This window comes from Pseudopipra pipra, chromosome 6, assembly GCF_036250125.1.
Source record: "Pseudopipra pipra isolate bDixPip1 chromosome 6, bDixPip1.hap1, whole genome shotgun sequence".
In the NCBI taxonomy this organism is placed as follows: Eukaryota; Metazoa; Chordata; class Aves; order Passeriformes; family Pipridae; genus Pseudopipra; species Pseudopipra pipra.
This window is the reverse complement of record NC_087554.1, coordinates 54,498,596-54,518,923: the sequence shown is the minus strand read 5'-3', so window position 1 is coordinate 54,518,923 and position 20,328 is coordinate 54,498,596. Positions and strand designations below refer to the sequence as shown.

The following is a 20,328-nucleotide window of genomic DNA, read 5'->3' as shown; positions in this document are numbered from 1 at the left end:
AGATGAACTAACAGCAGATCCCACCATCACAAGCCTGCACACAGCCAATAATTCCAAGTTTATTTTTAAAGCTGTAACTGATGAAGCCGTGAGAAAAGAGCTTTGCATAGCAAGAGAGCCAGCCTGCAAGCCCTTGATCAGAGCCAGTCACGGTGCACTTAAGAACGATGATCCTCAAGGACTGCTCTCAAAATACCCTCAACATTGCTCTGCACTCCCCTGCAAGCAGCTCTACAGCAGAACATGGTGCTGCACACCTCTTTCTTCCAAGTCCCTGGACCAAATACTGAGAAAGATCATTCACTTTAAAGCATAAAATTCCTCAAAGCTGAGAAGACACAGGTAGCAGGCAGCCAGGCTTCCAGCAACTGCTCCTGCACACGGAGGCTCCATCCGGGTTCCTTTGCACATCCTGCGCCAAGCAGGGACCAAGCCAGCACGATGCACTTCAGACTTGCTTCTTAGCCCACCAGAGTGTTCACACTCTGAAACTCAAAAGCAAGTTTCCAGGAATAGGTAGTGGGGAATTTTGTCACTGGATGGATGGATGATTTATGTCAGCATGATAAACATACGCTGCAAAAAGTCTTATGATAACCAAGGAACAGCTACAGACCAATTTGTCTGAGACAGGAAATGTTCTGCATAGCTGGTAATATACCTTACAGAAATACATTTTCAAGACCCCTGGGTGCACACTAGCAGCGTTTGAGCCAGTGTTTGTTTCATCCTTTTCTCTGCAAGCCATTCCCACAAGGTGCTGATTAGGACAACATCTGTTTGGCTGTAAGATACAGGAGAAGCTCTTCTAGCTACTCTGACCTCTTGCCCTCTTTCTTGGTTCACCTGTGTGTCCATCTGTCATAACACACATGTCAAACTACAGCCTGATGTACTTGATCATAGCCTTGGACCAGCTCCTGCTTGTCCATGTCACGGTAGCATCTCTTCAGGTAAAGTAGGTCACCATGAGGCCTTGAACCCTGAGAGGGGCCTCAAATTATGCCTCCACATCAGAGCAACAAGAGCTTATTCCCCTCAGGACACCCTAAGGCTCCATTATAAATGAGCCCAGGAAGATAATTTCACTATCCAATAGACCATGGTTTTCACAGACCACAGCAGACACATTTAGGACCTGCTTTTAATCTCTTCCTTTCATGAGCCAACTGAACACGGAGTTCTATTAAGATTTCCAAATAACAGGCATGTTGTACAGACATACCTTGCACAGAGCGGGCTGGAACAAACCTGAGCTCCACTACCAAGGACTTCTGATAGATGTGGCAGACACTCAGCACCCTCTGGCTCCCCTGCACATGGCCGAGTGACAAATGCTGTGGTGCCTCTGTAGACCAGCTGTCCTCTCATCATTTAGCAGGGCATAGTTCTGTAGTTGTCATTTAATAAAGATTTTGAATTCATTTCCTTTTTTACACCATCATGGGGAAAACCAGCATAGCTCAGAGGCATAAGACAATGAATGGTGTGACTTATGCAGAGGGTGTTTATTTAAGCAGGCAGCTAGAGAGAAGTCTGGAAGAACCAAACATGCTTCTATTAGCATCATTTGACATTTCCTTCTCCAGCTTTTGAATAGATGAGACCTCTGAGTACCAGAAATTCTGGGCTTCAGGCACTTGCTTGAGTCCAGCATGCTGGAGCACACTGCCTCAAGAGTTTCCCTACTTTCTCTGGTATCTTGTATTCTCCTCACAGATTTTCAGGGTACAGGTCTCCAGATTCTCAGAAACCTTTTACTGAAATAGTCAAATTTTAAAAAAGCATGAAAGAGAAACTGCCAAGAAACACCTTCCAAACCCTTTGTGTAAGGGGTAAGAGGGTTTCTCCTGAGCCAATGAAATCCCCCTGATCCAGGGCTGTGGTTGCTCTGTCATGTCAGGCTTCACCCACAGAAGTGACATTCAGAAAGAGGGACAAAGCCAAAGCAGTGAGAGCAGAGAACTCCCCAGTTCCACTGGTCCCTGGGAGCAGTTTTTCTTGCATGAGCAAGCAAGAGAGGCAGCACCATGGACTAGAAAGTTAAGGTAACACAGAGAAATGTGCCCTTACAAGAGCAGTACTGGACAGTCCAGGAAATCTTCCAGTCCCTCATCGCTCCATTACAGGCACAGGGAAGGAGTTAAAACTTTGAGATACATCAAGGCTATTCATAAGGCACAGAACAGGTCTGGCACAACAGAGTCTAACCCCAACATACATTTATTTACTATATATTTCTCTTCCTTCCAAGCAACCTGAAAGGAAAATGTGTAAATTTAGCTTCTGCCTTCCTTGTTACAGACATTTCTCCCCCCCACCAGTGCACAAATGCAGGCTCCTCCCCGAGATAGCCAGGCAAGCTGAGCACTGGCTGCACCTGCTTTGCAGTAAAGCCAGAGGAAGCCAGAGGAAGCACACTGTCTCCACAAGGAATTCACAGTGGAATAGTTAATGCACCTTAGTTACTCTGCAGCCAGAAACACTTTTGACTTTTGGGAGACAGATTAAAAAGGAAAATTTCTTCCTGTTCTACCTCAAGAACATGAATCAGTCTGTTGTGGTCAGACCAGACTTCAGATGCATCAATTCTGTTAATACAACAGACCACAAACACTGACATCTCCTCTTCCCATCTTACTTGTCACCAAATCAGACGGGGGATACCAGCTCTGCCTCATAAAGCACTGGCTCTTCTCAGGCTCCTGGTGCCTTCTCTGATGTTTCTAGATTCACTCACATTTGTCCACTCCACTCTCATCCCCATCCTGAACAACACAGGGAGCTTTAATATAAAGCAGAGAAAGCTAAAAGGTTCAGCTTTCTGCCCAAGGTCACACTGGAAGTCAAGCAATGAGTTTCCTATGGTGAAACACCTGTCACAGTCTACACCAAGTGGAAATGATTCTCACGTGTCAGGATTTTAGGTGACTTTGCTTAATGAAACCAAACTCTTTTTGGATGCTTCTCCCTGCCACCACCTCTTATCTTCAGAGCTAGTGTTCTTTGCTGCAGGGCAGAGCACCCTAAACTAAGCTTACCTTCCCTTATTAGGGAAAGACTTGTCCATTCCCCCATTTGAAAAATCAACTGAAGGATTCTTTTTCAGAACAGGGTTTGAGGCCACTGGGCCAAAAAGGGGAGGAAGGAGAAGAAACATCACCATATTATCTGCATACTAAGCTGGCTCACCTCCCAACCAGTTTCTCATTCATTCAAGTCCAGCCTCCATTGTGCAAAGAGAGGTGACCCAGCTGGGGGCTACCAGAATACAAAACTTAAGAACTGGACGAGGGCTTAACTATGGAGAACATAAATGCAGAGTAGAAGTGCTAATTACTCACCTTACTGCCTGGATTAACTGTGCACTGGAAATTCTGTCCTGAACAGGAACAGTTTCTATTTTTCCTGTGGCACACAAATGTCCCAACCTCCTCTATGTAGGTACTTACTTCCCTAAGTACCAAAAGCCACAAATGCTGCAGGCAATAACATTCATTTTCCCCAATACCAGCACAAACTTGTACTCTTACAGTCCAAATGACTGAAAGAGAGGAACAAGTTATTTTACTTCCCTTTACACTGCCTGCCCCTTGTTACTATGCATCCAAACCCTGGAAGGAAACTATCAGTCAGCTTCCAGTGGTCAGATATGCCCCTGAGAGCCTTCAGAGGCTCATGTCAAATCCCAGCATCCTATGTGCTCTTTCCCCCATCACTGCCAATTAGTCAGACATCTACACAGAAGGGCCATTTTTGGTGTGCTGACAGCTTCCCCCGTCCAATTCATTCCAGGGTCTGTCCACGATCATTACTTCATTCCCTCGCTCGCTTCACTAACACTCTAGCTGTGCTTGGCCCCAACCAGAGACTATTTATTTATGGCTATTTGGAGGCAGTATTCCCACCACCTTTCCTCAGTGTTAGCCCATTCTACTCAACTCAGTTGTAGTTGTGTGGAGATAGTGCATTACAGCATAAGTTAAATAGCCACTTAAACATCTGCTTTGGCAAGAAGAGCTTTGTCATCCTAGAGCTGCGTGACACGAGCGCATCTGTGAAACAACAGGGTGTAACTGTACTGTGAGCAAAGTACAACAGGGATCTCATGCCTGTATAACAACGGCACCAGCACAAAGTGCCTGCTCTTACTGAACAAGGTCCTGGGCATGCCTGACCAAATTCAGCACCTGCTGCAGCAAGGACACCCCAATGGCAGAAGAGGGTCCTGCTCTGAAGATGTGGCAGAGAACAGTGCATGAAGGGCTGCAGTATTGCTTGTTTTTCAGAGGGGGAGGTCCAGCTCTCGCACAGCACAAGAAACAGGATTTGGCATGACCCACAAGATCTGAGTTAGACAATGCCTGTCCCAGCCTCAGAGAGGTCTAGGAGTGCAGGTAGTAATGATATTTCCACCTCTGATAAAGATATGGTGCTTTGTACTGCTCAGCAATGAAGGGAGGAGTCTGGAGAGAAGGAAGGTTAGAGGTGAAAAGAGAGAAAGCCATAAGGGTCCCTTAACTCAAACAAGTATTTATCCAAGAATTTATATGGAATAAAATAGAGACAGAGGAACAAGACCTGTACTGTAAAACTCAAGCCTGAAGAGAAGTAACAAGACTTTAGAACACCCACTCAGAGTTGAATTCAGACTCCAGACCCTACAAAGCACATGTCTTGCAACTACACTGAGATGAGTATTGTGCCAATAGCTAGCCTGCATGGTGACTTACAGTGTTTGGCTCTTCCTGCATCTGGCTCAGGCACATTCCCCAGAGCCAGCAGTTCATTAGACTCGCTCACACTTCCAGCAGCCTGCTACAGTCCAGGTAATCATACGCGAGGTCCCCATGCCCTGACAGCAGTACAAAGAGATGCTGCCTGGCTTCAAAGGGCAGGCAGGACAACCAACAGCAGAGTAAAACACACTGACAGGACAGCAGAAACGCACACTTGCAATCCCACACACACCTTCGTTGCAGGTTATGGCAAGCAAGTCATTAGCTCCATGGTGACTAAGCCCAGCACAGCGGGGTCAAGTAAACAGTGCTGTGGGGACATCACACTTTGCTGATGGTCACAGGAAATCACAAGTGACAGCCACAACAGCAGGTGCCAAACACAACGTGCATCCCACTATGTACCTCAACTTCCAGGCAAACTGCTTCTGGGAAGGGCAGAACAAAAGTCACAGCGAAGAAGAGTTTAAGCTGAATGGCCTGAGCAGCTGCAGGTCTGGCAAAGGGCATGTGAGCAGAGAAAGCCACAGCTCTCCTTCCCTAGGAGGAGCAAAAGGAAGGACAGGCCTGCTCTGGCTCTCCCATCACCAGGCACGCTGCATATCTGCCCAGGATGCCAGAACAGTACCCAGCCACGTATGTAAGCCCCTAACACAGACAAGGACAGCTGCTGTAGGCAGAAGCAGTAGCTCAGCTCAACGTTGATGCGTCAGGCCTTCAGACTCAGCAGCCTTTGGCTAGTTTGATACTGTCATGAATGTAGTTTCCCTTCCACCACCACCTGGCTGTCTCCTGATCTCAGGAATTCAATTCAAGACCCTATTGTCCAAAGTGTATGAAGAGAGGATTTGCACTCACCTGAACTAGCAACCATATGTTTAATTCATCAGGTGACAAAACAACAGAAAGAATAGCCAAGTATCTTTAGAAAAGGACACTAAAAGCATGAGATTTTCTTTTTGTTAAAATTTTGCCCACTGCTGCTTTCCAGCTGTTCTTGGTTTTCTTCCTATTCCCTGCCTCCCATACAAGACACTTAGCTTCCAGTTCTGCTGACCTCACAAGTCCTTCTCACATCATTCTTGAATCTTCACTGATTTCTCTCTCCTTACAGTTGCCCTCCAAGACTACAGAGTCTTGCCAAAATGCAGAAGATAAAACACATTCTTGTTGTCAAGTCAGCTTGTCCTTTTAACATATGGCACACAGAGCTTTGTTTCATCTTAAACTCAAAGCAACGAAGTTTAGCAGCCAGCTCTCATCTTGGAGAAAGAAATTTTAGGCTCATTAGAAAATAGCGTATTAAGATTTCTATATTAGATTCATGAACATTGGAAGCTACTTAATAAAAAATAAAAATCAAAGGCAACAGAAAGGCATATTTCATACAGTCTGAGAGCAATTCTGCCATTTGTTTTAAGCTTTTCAGTAACATAACATGGCCTTTGAGTTAACATTTCATTTCCAACCACTTTAGAAATATATGACTGCTCTGTGACTGTTCTGCTCCTATGGACATTTTTGTTGGAAAAAGTAAGTCTGGATACGTACGTTCTCTAGTTAGTTCTCACTGATTCCCTAAAATAATGGGTAAAAAATCCAAGGGCATCAAAAGATGCTTCTAATTACTTTTACACTACTGGTAAGAATCAGATATTTACTCCCTACTGTATAATCCCCATGTGTCAGGTACTGTACAACTCACCAAGAAATTCTCTTTCAAACTTCCTTAAAAAATGCTTTTGTATTTTGACTAAATTCTCCACCGAGCCCATACAATATTTATTAACCAAACGGGGAGAAAATTACATGCAACAGAATAGTTCTGTTGAAATTCATTACAACTGTCATTCCTAAAGCTTCCAGGTACTTTCTGAAAACATTGCCTTCTCCCTATTCCCATGAGATGCACAGATTGATGAGATACACTTCTGCTACGGAACCTCCACAGGTAAGACTTACTCAAGTCTTGGCTATAGCTTCACTTATCATCAGGAAAGTGAATTTTAGTTAGAACTATTATGCCCAGAAAGATATGGAAAGATGGATGTCTTCTGAAGGCAGCATCCCGTATCAAATTCGTTTCCACCTAGAGCGCAGCTACTTAGAACATTTTGTTCAAACTGAAAAATTTCCAGCCCTTTGATTACAAAGGCAACCTGCCAAGTAAGAGTATAAAATTAGCACATTAGTGCAGTAGTGTCTTCCTTAGTTTGGATGCAGCATCAGTGCCTCAACTGCATGCCACAGTTTTACAGAGGTAAAACTAAGCTAAGTCTAACTAGATTCATTCTCTTCTACTCCAGAGGCTCAGAATAACTTGTACAGCATTGAAATACAGGTACTAAGCCAAATTCTGTCTACTGACAAAAGACTAAGAACAGAGTAGCAGTAAGAGAAGGCAGGCAACCCTAGCACACAAGGAAAACCCCGCTGCAACAGCCAACAAACACCACAGTACGTGAGCAGCACCCAACCATTTTATCCCTTCCTGCTGCAGGGTGTATTGTGGCACAGGTGCTTGATGCTTGCAAGTGCCAAGTCCATTTTTCAAACCCTGGTTGTAACTGCTTCTGACTTAAGAAACGTAAGTTATTTTTAAAATGCATCATCAAAAAAAGGTTAAATACAACCTTTTTCTTTTTATTCTCATGTTTGATAAACATTTCAGCAGGCATCTATCCAACTTAAGCAAGCTCTGGGTGTGCACCTGCTCCAAGCTTTGTCCTAGCCCTGGCAGCATGAATTAAATCCACTGCCTGTATTAGTACAGGCACTACATAGTCACTAGAAAGGTTTTTCCTACCTGTCTTTCTCAGAGCCTCCATTGCATCTCCTCCCACCCCCTCACCCAGCAGACACTGAAATAATTTCTGCACCCAGTAGTTTCCTTCTCTCAAGCTGAAACAGAAGGACATGCTGCTGCTTCAGAGGTGGGCAACACAGCAGCCACAGTGGAGTGAGAGATAACCAGACAGGGTAGCATTCCACCAAACTAAGCTGGAGACTTGGTTCCAAGAGAAGCCTGGTGTCTGCTCCAAGAGCCTCTTTCACAAGGGCTCAGGTAAGAGGGCACGAAACAGTCCCCTTCCCAGCAAGCTTCAGAGCAATAAGGACTGCTTCCAAGCCTAATTCCCCAACATCTCATTTATTTGTTTTTATGATATCTAAAAATATTCTTATGTGGGGTTTAAGAAGTTCTGTCTTTATTTCTCCTCCCTCCTTCAAAATAACTTCAGCAAGGTGAGTACAATAGAAAACATCAATTTGCCTAAAGTAACTACTCACACACACACTTTAAACAGCTTCAGCATTTATAAAGGTCTTCTCAATCGACATCCATCCTTTCAAAACAGCAGCAGCCAGTCTTAGATCATCAGGCAAAGCAAGTGCTGCCCATCTCCACACTGGAGCAGCACATGGATGTTCCTCAGTCACTAGTTTCACCAGAGCAAACTACAAGACCTCCCAGCTCAAATCACCTTTGCTTCTGCTCCAGTAGAAAACGTCATTTTTCACCCAAATCTACATATATACTCCTAAACCTTTGCCAATTTTCAGCCTGCTGGCAGGACGGCTGGATTTGTGCCTGCCCGGTTTGCACCACAAGGACTGCGTCTGACCTGTGTGGAGGACAGCTTGCTGTTTCACCTGAAACTGCCCAAGAAAAGAAACTGATCCCATGTGCTCAAAATCCCAAGCAAATCTTGGGGGGAATATCATCTTAAGAACCAAACCAAGAGGACTAAAAACCCATCCGAAATACAGAAAGAGCTAGAGCACAATGCAGCAGTTTCCCAGAGAGCAGACCCACTTCTCAGAGCCAGTACACACAGGAGGGAACAATTTGTCAAGCAACTCAGCTCTTGGGCTGAAATCCAGAGGACAGCTCTGAAAAATCCTCCCTTTGCCACCAAGTTCCCACCAGCAAGCCTCTCTCCCAAGTTATTCGATACTTGCATAAAGCCTAAGAGGGGAAGAGAGCTGATGAGAACTTCAGATGAGATCCAGCTGTACCCTCCCAGCTCCCCTCAGCACACACAACCATGAGCCCAAGGCTGAGACTACAGCAAAAAGAAAAGCTCTTCAGAGCACTTGCGTGTCCTCACTGCATCAAAACTCACTGCTCGCAGATTTAAGTTAGTCAGCAACCTCAAGGTTTGCTTTACTCACAAAACAGGCAAGGAGACCTCCCCTCTCTCCAAATTCACAGGACAGTCTTCAGAGCTACTCTGGGCAACTCAGCCTCAGTGCCCATCAGGCAGGGGCCAGCTAGAGGTTCCAGACGAGTGCTCGGTCAGCTCCCAGGACAGCCCTGGCTGCAGGAAAGATCAGCTCCCTCACCCTTCTCACGCATCTGTTTGCTCACAGCAGCAACAGGTCAGAAGAGTAGCACTACTGTCCAGACAGATAGATGCTCTACCAGCTAAAGTGGGGGGAAGCATGTGTTCCTACAGGAGCAAGCAGCACCTTGAGGCTTCCACAGAATTTAGGCTGAAATTCTTCAGTGATGGAAAAAAAAAAAAAAAAGAAGCCTTAAGGAACCTGAAAAGACAAAAACATCACTGCTATGTAAATGGTTGAAAAGCAAGCTGACACCATGCACAGAGATGCATGAAAGTTGTAAAAGAGGCTAAGGGACAGAGTCCTGCTACATTTTTCCCTCTTTTAGCGCAAAATTGTAACAAAGTAAAAATCATGACTACTTTCTTCCAACCTGAGGGAGAACTGGCAACAACAACTACAATGAAGCTCAGACACGGGTGTCTCTCCTGGAGAGACAAAGTACCAGAAAAGAGGGCTCAGGAGCACAGAGAAGAGCACAGAAATCCAAGCAGGCCTGGGTTAGTAAGAGGGTGGACAGACAGGATATAAAAACTGTACTAAAACTCTAATGAAAGTGGGAGAACCACAAATAGCAACTTAGGAAACCAAAAAAAGGGCTGAGCCACACTACAGGAAAGCAATCTTTTCTTATAAGAGTTGACTGCAAAAACATTTGGGGCAAACCAAGCAAGTAGGCTTTCTCCCCAGAAGTAAGTAATTTTTGAAAGGACAAACAGGAACAACTGCCGTTTGTTAGGGTGGTCGGAGGGAAAAGGGATAGCAGTGAGGCAAGGTGCAAAGAGAAAACAACTTCAAAGCAATTTCTGTGGGAGGTTAAATTAGGTAAGAGTGTATTTTGCTTAGAAAGAAAAAGAGCAGGTGGTAATTGGGAGCATCTCTATAAATGGCCTTATTCCAACAGGAATGACAGTTACTGCACAGCAAATGTTTATAAAATAAAAAAGATCCGTTTAAACGAGTGGCCAGAGCATAACTAATTACTGCTGTGATACAGGAAGCCAACAGCTGCAGGGACAAAGGCAGGCTGGAGCACAGCCCTCAAGAAGCATACGGGGCCCATCGCTCCCTTAAAGTTTGGGCCTCCAATTCCCTTTGGGCCCCTATAAAGTGCCATACGTCCTTGGTCAGGCACTGACAACAAAAACAACATGAGGGAGTGGGGTACCCTTGTTTCTTGAGCACCTAGTGCCAAAACACAGGCTTGGGACAAAGCAACTTAACAAGTTAAAAGGCCTACACCAGTTCATCCAGCACATGCCAGCAGCTGCACCAACAGTATGCAAAAGCAGTGCAAGTTTTGAAGGTGTTTACCTTGCCTTAGTCATAATTTTAAGTTTTTACAGCCAGAGTTTAGAAACGATCTTGTGATATTTTAAGCCTATGACCTTTGTTTAGAGTGTATGTCACTTTAAGCAGTATCTATTTTAACGCAGGCTAAAGCTTTTAGACTACCCGAGCAGCACAATGGTTTTGCATTGGGGGGAACGTCACTTTACTTCGCAGCACTTGGTTTTTTAGAAAAGGTGGCGTCAAAACCTACCTGCTGAAACTCCCACCCCCCCCCAACCACCACATACTCATGATTCAGATGTGCAAGAGGGGTTTGTCCCAAGGTGAGGGAGCACGTTTGGGGCTGGTTTCATTTTGCCAGCCTAAAGACAAAGACTCAGAATTTGAGGTGAGCCAAGTTGTCTTCCCCCACAAGAGGTACAATATCTGGAGTGGGGATTTTTTGTTGTTGTTTAGACTACTTAATGCACACTTAGCTGGGTCTGCCTAGCAACAAGTTAGAGTTTTAAACTTGTATCATCCTACTTGTGTTCCCATGGCTACTGTCACGAACGGTGTGGTGGCAGCTGCACAAATCAGCACAAGGGTCCCAGGAGGGACATCTTTAAGATTCCCAGACAGAAACAATACCGAGAAAGTACAAATGCTACACCTGGTATGCCTGCCTGCCTTTACAGCCCCTACTCCTCCCAAAAGCACCCACACCAGCTCCCTCCTAAGGATGGAGGGATATCAGCCATAGAAATAGATGTGCACACTGGTATGTACTGATCATTTTACACTCTTTGGAACAAAAAAGCTTGGGTTACAGATGCGGCACTTTTAGCTTCTCACACAGCTGTTAGCAACCTAAATGCAGAACCACACACAGCTCCAGCCAACAGTGCCTGCTACATGGGGCAGTGAGCTCTCAACAAAGAGTGAGGAGCAGCTGAAAAATCCCCCCCCCCCCCCCCCCCCCGGTACCATTCACACCTGGCCAAAACTCAAACCAATGTTATTGATGGGAACAGAGGGATGAGTTTAGACACCCAAAGAAGGTGGGAAGTCAGAGGCAACAGAGAAAACTCGACATTTCAATGCAAGCTGCAAGTAAAAAGTTGCTTCGAAAGCAATGCTCTAATGTGGACCAGATTTTCCTAGTCCTGCCCCTTCAGTTCTTCTACAGGGAAGGCCATTTCCTACTCAAGAGAGGTTTTTCTTAGTCTTTATCCATGCCCAAACCCCTTGTGTAACTAGAATCTCTATGTGCCCTCCCCAGGGACCAGTTAATAGGAGAGGGCAGGCATTGTACCCCTGCAAGCGAGCCTTGTTTACATGTATTCATTAGGGATTTCTGAACCCAGAAGCCACAACTATGATTACACATTTGTTACACTGTGCTTTCACAGTAGGCTTATAAAGCCTAGAAGGATACCAATTCAAGGTCATGTACATTAATAATTATTTTCAAGACCAAACTTTCAAAACAAAGTCTCTGTATGAACTCAGGCTCAACCTGATAAGACATCCAGTCATCTAAAAGTACATGCACCTGCTATCACAACAGGTTATCAAAGATACCTATAGACAGCAGAACTAAAAAGATGCAATAGACAGCCATGTGGTTAATTAGACAAGTGCAATACAAAAATAAGCTGTTGGCTCTCTCAGGTTTTGTGAAATCCATCCAGGTGAAGAGCACGGGGATAAGGGAGGTGGCAAGGAAGATAAAATAACTTTAAGGACAAAAAGTCACGACCTTAAACTCCTGCCTCTAATAGGGCAGGGGAATATTTTTGTACAGACACACCTAGTTACAGACACAGAGTACCTATGAGACCCTACTGATGTCCCCTAGACACACCTGCATGATAGGAGAACAGAGCTGAAGGGGAAGAATAGACTAGAATTTCCTCCTGGGAGTGGATTTTTGCAATTTTATCACACTGCTGCAGCCTCCTGCCCCCAAAGAGGCAACATTTACCTATACTTCCTTTATCAGGTTCAAAGAGCAAGCTACTGCACAGAGCTGAATTTAAGATACTTGGAAAGGTAGGTTAAACTCACTTGTTTCATCTCAAAATTTTACTTGAGGAGTAAAGTAAATTTATTGAGTTTGACCTACAATACTTAAAGGCAGTCCCATCACAATGTGTTGCATTTCAAAACAAACAGTGAGAAGAGCACAAAAGCAGCCCAGTTCTCCAATATGCTGGAGAAACTGCCAGTGCCTTGACTAAGGCTGAGCACATCCTCTTGCACTTTCAAAAAGCACAAAGTCATCAAAACTTTCACATGGAACAATAAATTAAAAGCTTGTAAAGTTTAAAGAAAGAAACACCTCATCCAGCATTCCTTAAAAAGTACTTTTTAAGATCAAGTTTATTTTACAAATCAACTTCATATTTTCAAGAACTGAATTTCAAACTGCTCTTTCCAGTTTAAACACTTAAGAACACAAGATTGCTCATCTCATTATCCTGTCAAGTCAAAGCCTCAGAAGACAAGGTCACCCAGTGCAGAAAGAAGTACAGACTTCCTAGGAAAGGGGCATGCTCTAACTACCCCAGAGTTTTCTTTTTTATTTGGTCTCTGGGCTCCATCAACTACGAGTCAACATGTCTCAAACTCACCTTACACTTGGAATGGGTAAGGCAAGCCTTGGCCACAACCAGAAATTGTCCTGTGCGAGGGAAGCAGGGACTAGCACTAACCACAAGTTTCTGAGGAGCCAGTTACTTCACATTCACCTGCCTGGCACATATTAAAAAATTACATATTAAAGTTACAACACAGTTAAACACACATGTCCACCAAAGCACTGTCACCTGTACCACTCTGAAGGTATGTGACAGGACTAGAGCCCACTATAAGCCGCATTATACTGTGCGCCTTGATCACAGAGGCAAAGATTTCCGAGCTAATTATAATGACTAATCACAGGGAGCTCTAAGCCTTCACTTGGCCAAGTCACAGACCTAACTAGGACTGAAAACAAGAGTTTTAAGAGCACCTCATTAAGCAGCAGGAACCAACTATGAAGAACAAAGCAGTCACTCTACCTAGTATTAATTCCAGTCCAGCCATTAATGCATTTGTCAGTACATGAGACAGCTATTACCTTCACATACAAACACTGCATGTGCCAGGCAGGGAAGGAAGCCACAGGCTTTGGCTACACCGAGACCTGTTTGTTTACTACAGCATTAAGGTTTGAGAAGGATGTTCTCGGTACTATTTGAATAATGAGAAAGCTCCAAAAGCCATGCCTTGAAATATGTTCGAGTGGGAGTTGTGCTCACCACCAGAAGCCTCTGAACCTCTTCACAGGATGAGTGAACAGGCTGGGTGAAAGCTGACTACAGAACAATGTAGGCTTGAAAATGGTCTCCCTCAGGTGAGCAGCCCAGAGGTAAAAAAGATACGGCACCAAATCAACAGCTGAACTCCTGCTGAGGTGCCAGAGATATGGATAATAAAGTTTCCAACTTGAGCACGACTCTTTCTCCAGGGTAGATTTGAAAAACGGAGGATAAGCTGAAGTGTCAGCACCTACATGTCAGCTTCGTTCTCCTAACGCAGTAGCGGGAGCGCACTCTCTCCTGCCATGGTGATTGGACCAGCAGCGAGCACCACTGACAGAATGAGATGAGACAGACTCACCCACACACCAGCAGAGTTGCCAGCACAGTAAGGAGGCAGCAGGAGTCACCTTCCCCCTTCCTCAAGGCCACTGGGGACCAGCCTGACCTTGAGAACCCCTTCAGACTGTACCTAAATGCCTATGGGGGTAAGACGAAAAAACAAGGCTTTGGCAACAACTTCTGGTGGAGCGCCTGTTGAGGATCTTCTCATCTGCTCTGCACTGCAGCACATACAGAGAGGCTGTGACCTCTGAGGAAGAGGACAAGACAAATACACCCCATGAGGAAGTATGGGGTTGAGCAGACAACCAGGGGGAAAAACTTCTCCTCTCCCACCAGTTTAAGAGAAAACCTGAAAAACCCAAATTTTCCACCACCTAATTCTGAAAACACACTCTTGTTGGGCATGATGCACATCTCAAACAACAGTGAAAGACTCAAGGTGCACATGGTTTACCAAGACACCAGGCAGCCTCTGTCAGCCCAAACACACTGGGCATTAGTTCATTATGGTTTGATATTTCTGATTAGATCAAACATCCTGATAACTCTTCCTTCTTTTCCAAAGGGACTGTTGAACTAAGGGAGTTCCTGCCTGTTGCATTTAAGGCATAGTCATTCGAGGAGATGAGATAGCTTTCCAGGATACCAGTATTTCCAGTTTCAGGAGTTTGGTTTTGACTCTTCCACTTGCTTAGACGGAGATTGCAAAGTCTCACCTGAAGAGCACTTCTTTTTTTCCTCATCCCCTTTCTGATGAGTCCGTTCATCCAAACACCATTTTCTCTTACAGTCATTAGTACTCAGACTACTCACAAACTATTAGGACTGTGAGGATCAGGACTAGCTGTAAACAAAGAAACAGAACAAGCTGGCTGGGAGTTGGACTTGTGAAGTGGAAGTCATAAGGGGCTTTTAACAACCTCTTGTTAAAGGGCTACAGTTCCAGCTGCATAGGCCAATAGGTGCTTCTGCCCAGAACCCCGTGAAGCAGCTGATGATACAACCTAATAAAACATGGCCTTTGCAACCACCAGAGCAATACAGCAATTCTAGGGGAATCAGTCACCTAGGGGCTGTCCCAATATTATACTTTCAACCTTTGATCCTAAATAGGCAGAGGGTGGGCACATTTTAACAGCCAGAATTGGATGGATAGATGAAATCATCAGTTTCCTCCCTTAGGACACGACCATGCTACCACTTCCCCACAGTGATCAGGCACTCCAGATCAGAAAAGCAGACTATGTTGTTGGGGTTCTTTTACTCCCTCTTTGACACAACTACACTGACAGAGTTTCTCCCTACATTGAAAAGGGTTGCTGGTTTCTTCCCCCCTCATTTTTTGGTCTGGAATATCCACTGTTGGTGCAGGAGCACACAGAGCATAGCTAACAGTGAGCACCAGAGAATGAGCTCCTCAAGGACTAGAGACATTACTGAGCACCCTCCAGCAGGCTTTTCTGAACCAAGAGGTGAAAGCACCTTCCACCATTTTTACTTTAATTCTTATGGTACAACAACAAAAAAGTGGGAGAAGAACAGCATTGCAAACAAGGGATTGAAGTCTCCCAACTGACATACATCCCAGATTTGCATTTCTACAACAAGACACTATTGAGTCAAACTTGCTTTTTCTCATCTATTTCCACTGGAAAGAGCCCCAGCAGCTGTTTTTCAAAGATGACCAACACAACCACTGTCCAAAGATACATGATGTGGCATGTATTGTTAATGCTATTGCAACAAATAAGGAAATCTGAAGTTTTAACGCTATAAAGGAGAAAAAAACCAAAAACTTCATCTGCCTTCAACACAAGTCAAAATTTGGGAGTAACTGTTCTCTTAAGGGAGTTATTTAACACTCCTCAAAATTATGGCAATTTTAATCTTCAGTTAAATTCATTGGCTGTGTTAAAGTGCTCACTAATGCTTTCTTCCTCCTATTTTCAGTGTTCCAACAGCATAAGTTAATAAGCAAGAAATAAAATGGTCAAGTACAATATCAGAGCTTCCCGGTACGAAAGATTTTTTTTTTTTTTTAGCTTTAGGATATGCAATGTTTCCTTTCACTGAGTTTTTCCATTAACAAGACATGTGGGTTTCATTTGTATGGATTAAAAGAATCACAATAGTTTTCCCTCTTCAAAACCTTCCGTGTCTCAGTTTCCAAACTCCCAAGAAATGCTGACCTACCAATATCAGCCTTTGTTTAACGGACAGAATTTTTGGCTGGCAAATATTTGACTCTGAGCTTTAATAAGACAAGAAATAGCAGACAAAACAGCAATTTCTCACATCACATATGTGAACTCGAGGCCAAAAAGTGAAACAGAGCAGAAGTGCAAGTTTTACTGAGTTTACTGAGCTCTGACATGGGACTTTCAGCCCAAAAAGTTTTGCCTATTCTTCTCTCAAGCTGAATTGGCTTCTTTAGTATACACATTGTCTCTGAAAAAGCCCTGCCTTTACAGTACAGCTATTCTTATATAAATAATAACAGAGGTGTAAGTACTGTAACAATAATAATAAAAAAGGTGTATGTTTTTGAGAGAATAAAAGAAGTGGGATCAATGCAGTGAGAACTTACTTTCTCAAACTAAGGAGAAACTGGGATAGGTAAAAAAGCTAGCAACATTAACTTTGGCAAAGAACCTATAAGCTCTGTCAGCACATGGAATAGGCCTTGCCACTGTAAAGAGATTTACTAAAGGAGCTGAGAGTAAGAACCACCTCTTACAGAGGATTCCAGCCACAAGCATTTTTACAGACAAAGAATCACATCAGGTCCTTCCTTGGCCACTGCCACAGCAAGTTTTAGCCACGAGGAATATTAAAAACTAACACCAAGGTATTTTAATCCAGAATGTGAACTTGTCATTTTCTGGTTCCAAGGATGAAGCAAAAACAAAGAAGCACAACCCTTAACCATTTCCCTCTTACTCTACTAAAACAGGGAAGAGACAAGCACTTTCTGTCCTTCTCCATGCTAACAAAAAGGTGGTGAGGTCCCTTTCCTGTCTAAACCTAGGCAATCATTGAGAACACTCTCCACTTTCAGGCCATACAACGTAGTAAATTTTTTCTCTTCTCTAACTATTTCATTTATGAAACCCAAATCGACATCCTGCCTTGCTCTACTCTACCTCTCTTTTCTCCTGTAGCTTCACAGAAATGGATTTCAGAAAAGCTTTCCTGATTTCACTGCTCTTTGCAGCAGCTCACATGTGGCTGAGAAGTGAAACAAAATTAAAGGCTTTCTCTGCCCCTCTGCATGGGGACAGAGGAACACCCACATAAGAATGCTGATGTAAGAATCAGTAGTTACAGATATATCTCAAGCCAAACACGAAGTATAGCTGAGCATTAAATTAAAAAAAAAAAAAAAAAGAAGCACACACAAGGCCTGGTCTGTGTTATTTTCCCCTCAGACACAGCCACAGAGGCACAAGCACTCCACATTTTCCCAGCCAGCTAACCTGAAGGTGAAAGCCTCCACAACTCAACAACAACCAACCTTCAAGCTTTAGGATCCTTTGGTCAATCAGCCCCTCAAATTTCTAAAGAGAAACAGACCCAGCATCTGTGCACTCTGATAACACTATTCCATAGATTTAACTTTCTAAATGACCAACAAGACAGGGCAATTTAATAGTTTCAGTCAAACGGTCTTAGCACAGCACGTTAGGCTTATTTAGGGTTTTCTTTCTTAAAGAGAGAAACCAAAGAGACATAACAGATGAACACAACTTGGCTTTTAGCCTTTAGGACCAAGAAGAGATGACAAAATTCAGGGAACAAGCTGGCACTGCAAAATTATTCCTGGGTAGTTCCATGAGCCAGGAAATCAACTCTTCAATACCCAGTCAGACAAAAGTTCACCCCAAACTTCTTACCTAACAAGTATACTTTCAAGAACCAGAGTAAAAAATAGAGACCAGTACAGGAGGATCTGATGTCCATTCAGGTCATCAGAGGACTGTGCATTCACTTCAGGTAACCCTACTATGAGCTTGCTGTATTACACTGTGTACTCAAACACCAGTACCTGCTGATCCTGTGTTAGGGTACGTATTACTGAGAAAAAAATTTGTTTCTTCGCATCACACACTTCCTCTCTCCCTCCTACTCCACAGAGCACAGAAAACAATAACCTTTGTATAGGTCACTGTATGCCTGTGAGTTTAAACCAGAACAATGTACAGCTGAGCACATAACAGTGAGGAAGGGGCTCACAGTATTTTTTCCCCCTCCGTCTATTATGTTACAGAAATGAATTGCACAAAAGAGCATAATTCTCCAGGGTGACCAAAAAGCCCAAGTATTGTTGTGATACGTGGCTGAATAGCCAGTGTGATGCACGCTGTGTGTGCTACAGAAATGTTACGTTTGACCTACAGATTGAAAACCAGTGTCAACTGCTGCCTAACCAACTGCTCCCCCTCCCTTCCCCCCCATCTCCTCCTCCTCCTCCTCTCCCTCCCCGCCCGCCCCCTTTTTCCTCCTGGTCAACCAAGAAACGGAGCTCCCATGTGCCAAGACCTTGCATCTTATTTTGTCATGAAAACGAAGGGGGGAAGGGGTGGGGAAAAATTATTCTCTAAATAAATACAAGTAATACTGAACTTAAGAAAAAAAAAATCCTCTTTACCCTGAGACCTGAACAGTTAAGAACAAACATACTTAATAATAAAAAAGGTATCCAACATTAGTGCACAGTCTGAGGAGGACCCACGAGAAACCTTTTTCCTGAACCCACACAATAGTAACTCTAAGGATTATTCGATAAAGAGACACCGTGGCTTTCCACACTATTCTTTTTGTTTTAAGGCGAGAGGTGCGGAGGATTCAATTAAGTTTGGGCTGGGCAAAGGGACAACTCCAAACGCTAGGATCTCCAGCAGGCAGGAGGAGGGTTTTCGCTGGCTTCAACCTCCACTTACAAAGGAACAATACCAAAAAAAAAAAAAAAAAAAGCTTAGATTTCAAACTAAAGAGGTCAACAGCCTGTCTTTCTATACACGGAGATACATCAGTACTAACGTGCTTCCAGCACCTGCCTTTCAGCACAGCCCCAATTCCTTTGTTTGCTCAAAATTTGCTTCCATACCACTTTAAATTAGCTTACAAAGAACCGCAGCGGAATAGCTGGAACGTGAAACAATAATTTTTTTGGAGGAGGGAGGCGAGCAGCTTCTTAGGAAGAGAGAAAATTAAAATACAGACCCAAGTCACTTCTAAATACCTTCGAAAAAAAATATTTGTAACTTGATGTCTTCTAGTTCCACACCTATCACTGAGACTACAGAAACACGAGTTCAGGAGAGGATAGAACAAACAAAAAACAAAAAAAAAAAAAAAAGGGAAAGAAAGAGAGAAAGAAAGAAAGAAAGAAGAAAAAAAAATCCCACCCAACTGCCATCTCCTGCCTCCTCCAGCCCTGCCAGCTTCCCTGTTCCTCCCTGCCTGCAAAGCGCCCTCTGGAAAGCATCGAGACTTCTTTTATCAACCGTGTGCGTTGGGGAAGGGGGGAGGAAGGGGGGGGGGGGGGGGGTCCTTGTTCTTGCTCTGGGTGTTTGAGACTAGAATTAAGGGAGGATTATTTTTGGACCCCTTCCGATGAGAGGAGCCCCGGGTACCCCACCCCCCACCCCCCAGGGGGCTCCGCTCATCGGGAGGGGTCCAAAGCACTAGATGAGAGGGGAGGAGTTGTCCCCCCATAAAATATAATAAAGACTTACCGGGGTCGAAATCAGGGACCACCGCCTGGTACTGCGGCCCGACCCTCATTCCGCCGCCAGCTGAGGGAGGCAGAGGGACAAGCGTTACCCGCGTGGGCCCAAGCGGCCCCTTCACCCCCCCCTCCCAAAAAACCACCCCCCCTCCCGCTCCTCACCGTGCTCCTCATCGCTGGAGGACCCCGAGCTCCCCTCCTCCCAGGAGTTCCCGCTGCTGTTGCCGTTGGGGGCGGCGGATAAACTTTTACTGCCGCCGTTGTTGTTATTATTCGCCCCGGCGGCGTTGTGGTTCCTGCCCCGCCGTTTCCCCGAGACCTCCGGGCCCTTCTCGATCATGGCTGGCATTTAGGGGAGGAAGGGGGGGGGGAGTGGAGAAGAAGGGAAGGGGGGGGATCAGAGTTTAAAAACTGCGGGGGGGGGGGGCTGTGGGAGGCGCCAAGGGCGGGCGGGAGCCGGGGCGGGCCGGGCCGGTGCGCGGCGGTGGCGGCGCTGCTACATCCCCCACCGCGATCGCCCCGAACTTTGAGGCTCATCCCAGCCCTGCGCTGGGACTCCGCTCAACCTGCGCTGCTGCCCGCCGAGAGCCCC

General features: G+C 44.8%; 1 protein-coding gene across 1 annotated transcript in view; it reads right to left on the bottom strand.

Annotated features, from left to right (window-relative positions):
* The window catches only part of RCOR1 (REST corepressor 1), an 85,356-nt gene extending 65,028 nt beyond the window's left edge, over positions 1-20,328 (bottom strand). The window contains exons 1-2 of the mRNA XM_064659211.1: positions 19,899-20,328; positions 19,744-19,803 (exon numbers count right to left, since the gene is read on the bottom strand). Coding sequence (XP_064515281.1) covers positions 19,744-19,803; positions 19,899-20,085 — 247 coding nt within the window. The 5' untranslated portion in view covers positions 20,086-20,328. The remainder of the gene's footprint in view (positions 1-19,743; positions 19,804-19,898) is intronic.